The 8,821-nt window shown below is 35.9% G+C and overlaps 1 protein-coding gene across 1 annotated transcript in view; it reads right to left on the reverse strand.

The window, feature by feature from the left end:
• LRBA (LPS responsive beige-like anchor protein) overlaps nt 1-8,821 on the reverse strand; it is a 218,713-nt gene that overhangs the window by 111,346 nt on the left and 98,546 nt on the right. The window contains exons 11-12 of the mRNA XM_009643664.2: nt 3,758-3,898; nt 2,446-2,565 (exon numbers count right to left, since the gene is read on the reverse strand). Of these exons, the coding sequence (XP_009641959.1) occupies nt 2,446-2,565; nt 3,758-3,898 (261 nt within the window). The remainder of the gene's footprint in view (nt 1-2,445; nt 2,566-3,757; nt 3,899-8,821) is intronic.

Here is an 8,821-nt window from a genome sequence, read left to right on the forward strand (position 1 = left end):
TCTGGTCTAGTGGAAGGTGTCCCTGCCCATGGCAGGGGGGGTGGAACTAGATGATCTTTAAAGTCCCTTCCAACCCAAACCATTCTATGATTCTGTCTATTTTTAAAAGTTTGTTTCACTAACATCAAGTATTTCTAGTACATCACCATACAAGGCGGTTAAAATGTAACTTCTGTTTTTTTAATCTATTGAAAAGAGGTGGATACAAACTAGAGAGCCTTTCTATACACAATTCCTTTATTAATGCACAATTTGGAAATGTTAAGAACTCCATCGATGACAGTAGTTGACACAGGCTTTCTTTCTTTCCCTTTAATTTTAGACATCATCCCTTTGATTCTAGTGATGCAGAAAGCAGCTTTCCAGTCCAGAATTACAAGGAAATAATTTCAGAACTCAACTTGAACCAGAAAATGGCATTTGCTTGACTATAATATTGTACACTAAGGTGATAGCAAATGATGTGCACTCAAGTTCTTTCAGGACAGACCATGAGAAAGTACTATCATAAAATGATGACAGAGAATGATACTCCAAGATTACAGGGAATAAGTCTAAAACTTATGGGTGCCATGTTTCATAATATGTGTTGGCTGTAAAGTAGGTGGGAAAGGAACTCTAAAGGAAGAATAAACATTGGAAACTCTTCGTTTCCCCTGGTGGGGATCAAAACTAGAGAGATCTATGTTCATTTAATTCCTTCCCTGTTTTCCTCCTCTTTCCTTCATGAATACACACGTGCATGCCCATACGTACATATATCTTGCAAGATGGGTAAAGAAAACATTCTAGCCAGCCATGGATTGTCTCCCATGGAAATTACTACTTCAACTGCACATATTCTTGACACATCAAAATAGTAGCTCAAAACGTACCATTTAAGTAAGACTTCTTTCATTAATTTCATCATGACAGCAACATCTAATTTAATTTTCTTAATTTGTTAGTAAATAATTCTATTTACAAGCACGTATTCAGTATGCTGTTACCATTAACTGCAGGAGCACATAATAATCCACTTTATTCAGGCTCTTTGTTGCACGTGTCAAACACATTTAAGCACTAATAAGCTAACACATTGCAATTCTGCATGTAGAAAACTTCTGAAAACATACAGGACACTTTAGCCATGCATTTCACAAACACTTGCAAGGTGGAGCAGAACACTGAGTATCAGGAAGCTTGGTTTTCACAGCCATGGTGAAATACTGGGGATACAGGTTATTTCCCACAAAGATGGCTCTGTGCATTTTCAAATTTTTTCTTTCCTAATTCTTTCAATATGTCCTATGGAAATCCTATCTCATTCCCCTTCCTGGCTGCTCATCCAGCCTCATGAACTCTAGTCAATCTTAATACTCACTCAGATGTTTCACAGCAGTATAATGTAATTCATGGCAATTCACAGACTCAGAAAGCTGCAAGAAACTTCAAGAGGCCATCCATAACAGCAGGGATGCTTCTAAAGGCAGTACGAGTGTGCACATACATCATTCCCAAAAGATACCTAAGCATTTCTGAAAAACCCTCACTACATTAATTGCCAGGGAAGCATTCATTGGTTTTATTTGTTCTGTTAAAAAGGTTACTTTCACATCTAATCTAAATCTTCCTGATATTTAGGTCCATTAATTCTTATTCTATCCAGCATGGGCAGCGAGATTTTTTCTTTCTTTCTTGCAGCAGTCCCTATGTAATAGAAGACTCTTAAGTTCCTCCTCAATCTTCTCTTCTTTAGAAGAAAAACAAGCATAGCTACTCAATCTTTCATTGCCTTTTATTTTCAAAACCTTGCATTGTTATCATTGTTCCAGTGTGGATTCTCTCCAGCTAGGCCACAACTATGGATGTAATACTCCAGCTAAGACCTTATCAAAGCAGAGTGAAGCTGAAGGTTTACTTCATACATTTTGAAAGTTACACTATGTCCTGTTGATGTATCTTCTACAAAATGTTACTCACCCTTTGTTATATTCGCATGCACTGGTGACGTACTACGACCCTACATGTCTTTTTTGCACAGCAGATTGTTTCTTGCGTTATATTTGTACCTAACTGTATGAGATTCTGCATGAAAATTACAATTCTCACTTTTCCCTAATAATTGAGGTCAACAAAGCTTTCCCATCACTGCCATCATCTTTGTCTGTTTTGTTCTCCTCACCAGTTCAAAATATTCCTCAGATCCCATTCTCTATTTGTTTACCTCATTCTTTCCTTCAGTGGCTACCTACCTAAACCTCTGCCCTTGCAATTTCTATGTGCTTATCCTGCCTTAGCTTCTTGACTCACTTAATTCCAGGTCTCTTTTGATACAATGACTAATTACCAGATTAATTTATCTTCTATTTCCACCTATTTCTTGTTCTCTGGTCCTATGATCACAGCTACAATAAAAGCAGATGCAGTATAAAATACGGTGGTAACTTTCAGGAAAGTTTTTACCTTGATATCAGAAGTGTCACGCTGACTATTGCGCCATGCTCTTGAAATAGATGAAAAAGTTCTGTCCGCATGATCAAACTTCCCACCTTGTAGATTTAGGAAAAGTGTTGTAAAGGGTTCCTAAATATATATAAAAATATTAATTAAAACCAGCAATGTATTTTTTTAGGAATTTCAGCAAAAAAAGGTATTTATTGTTCTTTTGGGGTTTGGTTATTAATGATGCTATTCTTCTAGCAGACATGGGATTAATTGCAAAGGGTTAATTCGATCATCCAAGAATGAGAAATACAAACTGAGGCTTACTTGTTCAATAAATATTTTTTATTCCTACTCCATGCATATATATTCAGATAAAGAAAAGCAAATAAAAATGAAAGACAATATTTACCGGCTGGAGGAGAAGCTACAGTCAGTTGTGACAAAAACTGCCCTCAAAAACATGAAAAAGCTCAAAATTTTTACATTAGATATTTTTTAAACTAGCATGTAACAAAAATAACACATGCATTTTATTTTGCTCAAGGTAATCTATTAATAGAAAGGGTAGCACTCAATACCGATAGCTTGATGATTGTTATTGTTTAATATGTAATTTATGATTTAGAAAAGAAAAATGTTTGAAAGATTTAAAAGCCTCCTCTTAGTTAAAGAACACTTAAGCACATATTAGTGGATAATTGCTTGAAATTAGCTAAGCGCTATAAATTACTTCAAGGATTTATGTATGCTTGTACATTCTAACAAGCTTTAATTAATGATGTGCTGCTAATGCTTTCCCAAAGAAATTACTTTCTAGGAGATAAATCGCCTTTCAATTTTTTAGAAAAATGTATTGTTTAACCAATATATTATCAATATGTAGTATCTCAAAAGTTACTTCCATATAAATTACAGCAGATTTTAAAAAATTATTTACATCACAGAATTTCATGATCATCAGAAAGCAACTCATTTACACTCATTAGGAGGTGAAAGTTAAATACATTCAGTAAGAACAACAAATGTTCAGTACATGATCCAGTCAGAAAATATGCAAGGAAAGAAAGTTAACCATGCTTAAAGTAGCATAAGAATGTACACTAAAAAGCAATTTTAAAGGAGAAAAATCTTTACTGACTTGAAAAGGCTGTATCGTAAAAAGTAAAAACTGCTGCTCAAACTTTGGAATACATTTATCTTATGCTACTGATTACAATTACTAGAAAATTCAGTACTCTCCTATGCCACTGAGTTTTCATTTATTCATTCCCAGCTATTCGTTGCTTTAATTATCATTTAAAGGAAAAGCATTTTTAAAATACATACTTACAATTCTTAATAACCATGTGAGTGCAAAACTTGCAGTTGAATAATGTGTGCCATAGTGAAATTTTGGAACCTGATCATCTTCCCATGATTCATATCTCTCAGCAAAGTACGCTGCTCTCTTTGGGTTCAAAGCTCCAATAGGCTGCAAGGTTTGTAAAATAAATACATTAAGTAAAGATAACATGGCCTATTACCACATCGTACTCCCCTTGCTCTTTTTGGTAGCCAGAATTATTGGCATGCATGGATAAGACTGGGTTTGGTGTTTTGCAAAAGCAGATGTTGGATTCTGTAAGCACCTGAACAGATCTGTGTATTTCAAACCAGGATTCCACACGCACACAGCTGGTTGGAAAAAAGTCTCTCCTGTGTTCATACTGGCTTCATTTCTATTTACTGCTGATTCAAGTCAATGACTAAAACCCACTTCACAGTGGATCATCTTGGACAAAGAGCTGTTAACTTCTCCGCCTGTGGGTATGCGTGCACGTTGAATACGCTGTTAAGTGAATGGTAAGCAAGAACAAGAAACATCTTTGGATATTGTTTTTTTGGGGGGAATAGTGATCAATAGGGTGAAAGAATACTAACAGTGCACTTGGAATTTTGATATTACTATTCTTGTTTCTAAGTTTTCTATTTACCATCCCAAGATAAGTTTTACTTAATGGATAAAACTTGAAACTTTGAAATAGACAAATTAAATAGCAGAATTTCTTTATAAAAACGTTGATATAAAAGAAACAAATAACATCTGCATAAGTAAAAAAGTCTATCACACTTTCACCAACATTGTTATTCTTTGTTCAGCACTCACCTAGGACATAAACACCCAGGGATTTATTTAAATGTAAGAAACACAATATTTTGTTATCTATAGCTGTGTATTTCTTCAGCAGACTTTTACATATGGATTTGGAAAAATTTGTATACATCACATAAATCACTGAGAAAAGTGAATTTAGCCATTCCACATGTAAAATGCTGCAAGAGGTCTAAAATATCTTTGTATATAAGTGCAAAACATATATGCAATACAATTTTGCATATATATTGAGCACACTGTTTGTATGTTATTAACGTAAATGATGCCCATCTGTACAGACAATGGATGCATTCAAGTATAACTGAAGAATAAACATGCAAAAATATTGTCTTCTTTCTGTTCTGCAAGAATAAGAATACACTACAAGGTAAGGAAAAACTTTAAAAGAAAAGTCCTTGAACAAAAGTATCAGTAACCTAGTCATTAATTCACACATAGTTCAAGTGAAAAACTGTCTGGTATTCAGATAATCATTATTATTCAAATAACTGCTTCCTTGCAGCTCACGTGAAATTTGGCATACGAGGTTCAAAGTATTTTCTCTTCTAGGATAGATTAGATCTATGAATGACCTAAGATCCAATCTTATGTTTTTTACTTAGAGCAGCTTTCACATTGCAGTAGGATAAAGAAAACATCTTAGGTTAATTACTATTTTTGCAGTTCACTAATTTGAAATATAACCCTTTAAAAGAAGTGGTTCCTGTATGAAAGGATTTTTATCTGATTTAGCAAATTTATTCCAGGGAAGAATGAAACTGACTCCAAGAAGTCTCTTTGTTGCAAGAACCATTTTGGAATCTCCATCTGTACTGATTTTCCCTAAAGACTCAGCTATGCTTGAGGGAAAAAAGAAGAAAGAAGGTCATTGGTAGACAAATTATATAAATTAAAAATAGAAGCAGTGTTGTGCTGTATGGTTCTGTAACATTTTATGTGTTCTCTTTATCTGCCCCTATTTTTATTACTCTCCAAATGAGTATAGCCCAAATCAATAGTTATAGAATTACATTCCTTGAATATAAAGCTAAACCCAATTAGAATTGATTTCATTCTCTTTTCAAAAAAAAAAAAAAAAAGGTATCATGCAGAGATCCGTATAGCCAGAATCCACAGTATTGATTTTGGCTGTTATTGTTACAGTTGGTTTCTGAAGCCTGCAACAGGACAACTATCAAGACATGTCACATTTATTTGCAAGCAAATAAAAAAAGTCCCCAAATGAAAGAAAGCTTAGGGAAAAAAAAAAAAGAACCGTGGAGCTGTGCACTGACAATGATACACTATCAGCTTACTCAGAGAAGTTACAGTGGGAATACACACATTGAATTATACATTACACGAATGCACTGATTTATTGTGGTAATAACATCCACCTCATTAAAAGATTCTGCTTTGCTGCAGTTGGAGGGCTACATATTGTTTACTGCTATAAATTAATGGCAGCGCACAGAAGACTGTAGAACCCTTCTAACAATAGATCTGTAATGACAGTGCTGTATATCACAGCTTCCCCAGCAGCTTCATAATAAAATGGAGACAATGTATTGGGCTAATACATTCTACCAGGCAGGCCCATATTTTTCTGACAACTGCTTCTAAGGATGAGGTGATTCTAGTGCGTTACACCGCACTGTGAACAGTTAACTAAGCTCAAGCTACAGAATAAAGCACATACAAGGAAGATGCAAATACACTCTGACTTTTCATTTAGTAAACAAATGAATTGAAATTTTGTGTTTATTACGTATTTCAAAATTAACAGGGAATCATGACCACATACTGGATTCCCTCCCCTGCAGGTAAATGCCAAGGGAAAAAGAGTAACTCCAAACTAAGCTATGCTAGATGTAGCTGCGAGACCACAAATTTACACTGCTCAACGTGGTTTCCTTACAGCTACAGACCACTAAAGAAAAACAAGCTGAAAATCTTTCATAATCAGAAATTCCAGAATCTATTTTTTTGCAGTACCTCTTTTTAGAGAGGAAAATTAGATACTAGTTCACAATTACAAATACTTATTCAGATGAGGGGAAAGAAGAAAAGTGGAGTGACAAAAAATGCCAAGCACCAAAAACAATGGATGAGATTACAGGAGTCAGGATGAAAAAAAGCAATCACTTATGGCTGCTGAGTTTTCAAACTGTACTGAAAAATGAATAATGCATATGGTTCTTGAGTCAGAGGTCATTCAAAAAAGGGTCCAAACTGGAGGAAGAACTGGGGTAAGGAAGGTTTTGTTTTCTCTTTTCCAAAGGCATGATCACCTGATCAACCACCCAAAGTGGTTGTTATAACAACACATACTACAAATACGAAAGTTACAAGCTGTTCTTAAAAAAAAAAAACTCATTTGATATTAATTTTTCAAGTGCTTTCAAATCTAGGAATACTTCAAAATAAATAAACCTCACATTTTGACCAAGAACTGAATATAGTAAATCTCAGTCTTTGGACCAAGCTTGCTTGCTTTCCTTGAGACACAACAAAGAAAAATGGTTTGTTGAAAAATAACTGAGAAAACACACTGACTCTTACCATCCACTGCTGTTAAATATGTCCAGGCACTATGGTGTACGGTTGTATTTGTTGGTTCTTAATCTTACTCTATGCCAGACACTGGAACAGTAGCTGATCTTGCCTCCATTTTCAGAAGAGGCCCTGTCGCAGGCAACAGAAGGCGGCAGAATGCTCACTGCTCCTCTGCACAGGGCAGACTCTCTCCTGGAGTCTGCTGCTCATGGTTGAGAATACATACATTTTGGAAAATTGCTAATGACCTAACATAAGCAGACCAAAGTCTTATAAAGAAAGAATTATGAGATGTTTATTTATAGTTACACATTTAAGAAGAAAAAGAGGTGCTGTTTATTCCTATCTAATGTGTTTTCATTTTTTAAATAGCGTTACTCCCAATAAACAGACATACCCTGCTCTTACCCATGCTGCCTTGTGTTATTGGCTTTGACACAGGCTTCTGTTATTAAAACAAACATTGCCACTTTTACTGTCTCCTGGCCACTGCAATAGTGGGAAGAGTTTTTAACTCATTAATATTCAAAATCCATGAAAGACTGGAGTACTATGGCAGTAAACTGCATGTAATTACTGCAAACAAAAAGTAGTCAAGATACCATAGTTTCACCTTCACTGTTAACTGTTGCCTCCTTCTGTGAGGATGGCAATCCTAACAATGACAACTGGAAATCAGGAGATCTGTGCAAATGCCTGGGAGTTCTGAAAAGTCGGCAGTTCCAGAAACAAAGTCCATGCTGACCAGCGCAAACAGGAAGATTTAAAAATTAACAAAAATGTTATTCTTTGAAATATGTATTTCAAAACGTCACCATTTTTATTTTTTAAAAATAAGGAAAGAAAGAAAAGAAAAAAAAAAAAGAAAAAAAGACAAAAAGAAAAAAAATGGGGGTGAAAGAAGAAATGCTTTTCCTTGTGATTTCTTAAATTGTTTTCTTATCCACATCTGTTGTGGTTTAACCCGGCAGGCAGCTGAACACCACACAGCCGCTCGCTCACTCCCCCCCCCCCTCAGTGGGATGGGGGGGGAAAAAAAAAAAAAAGGGAAACCTGTGGGGTGAGATAAAGACAGTCTAATAAAACAGCAGAGGAAAAGAATAACAACGACGACAATAATATTAATAATGGTAAGAGAATATACAGAATATACAAAACAAGTGAGGCACAGTGCAATTGCTCACCACCTGCTGACCGATGCCCAGCCCATCCCTGAGCAGCGATCACTCTCCCCCCCAGCCAACTCCCCCCAAGCATGACGTCCTATGGTCCGGCATAGCCCTGTGGCCAGTTGGGGTCAGCTGTCCCGGCTGTGCCCCCTCCCAGCTTCTGGTGCACCTGGCAGAGCAGGGGAAACTGAAAAGTCCTTGACTTGTGTAAGCACTGCTTAGCAACAACTGAACCATCAGTGAGTTATCAACATTCTTCTCATACTAAATCCAAAACACAGCACTATGCCGGCTACTAGGAAGAAAATTAACTCTGTCACAGCTGAAACCAGGACAACATCCATCCAGGTATTTGGATTCCTGTGAATACAATTGTCTGCATCATTGAATTATGCTTTGTAGCATCTGTGCCAAGAATGATGTTTGTTTTTCATACATTTTATTTTCAAGATGACTATCTGGTTTTCATTACTGATCTTTTTCATATATTCACTGGGCTTAAAGGACCAGGGGGACCATTAGGTCATCTCATCCC

Source organism: Egretta garzetta, unplaced genomic scaffold (assembly GCF_000687185.1).
Source record: "Egretta garzetta isolate BGI_Z169 unplaced genomic scaffold, ASM68718v1 scaffold258, whole genome shotgun sequence".
Lineage (NCBI taxonomy): Eukaryota > Metazoa > Chordata > Aves > Pelecaniformes > Ardeidae > Egretta > Egretta garzetta.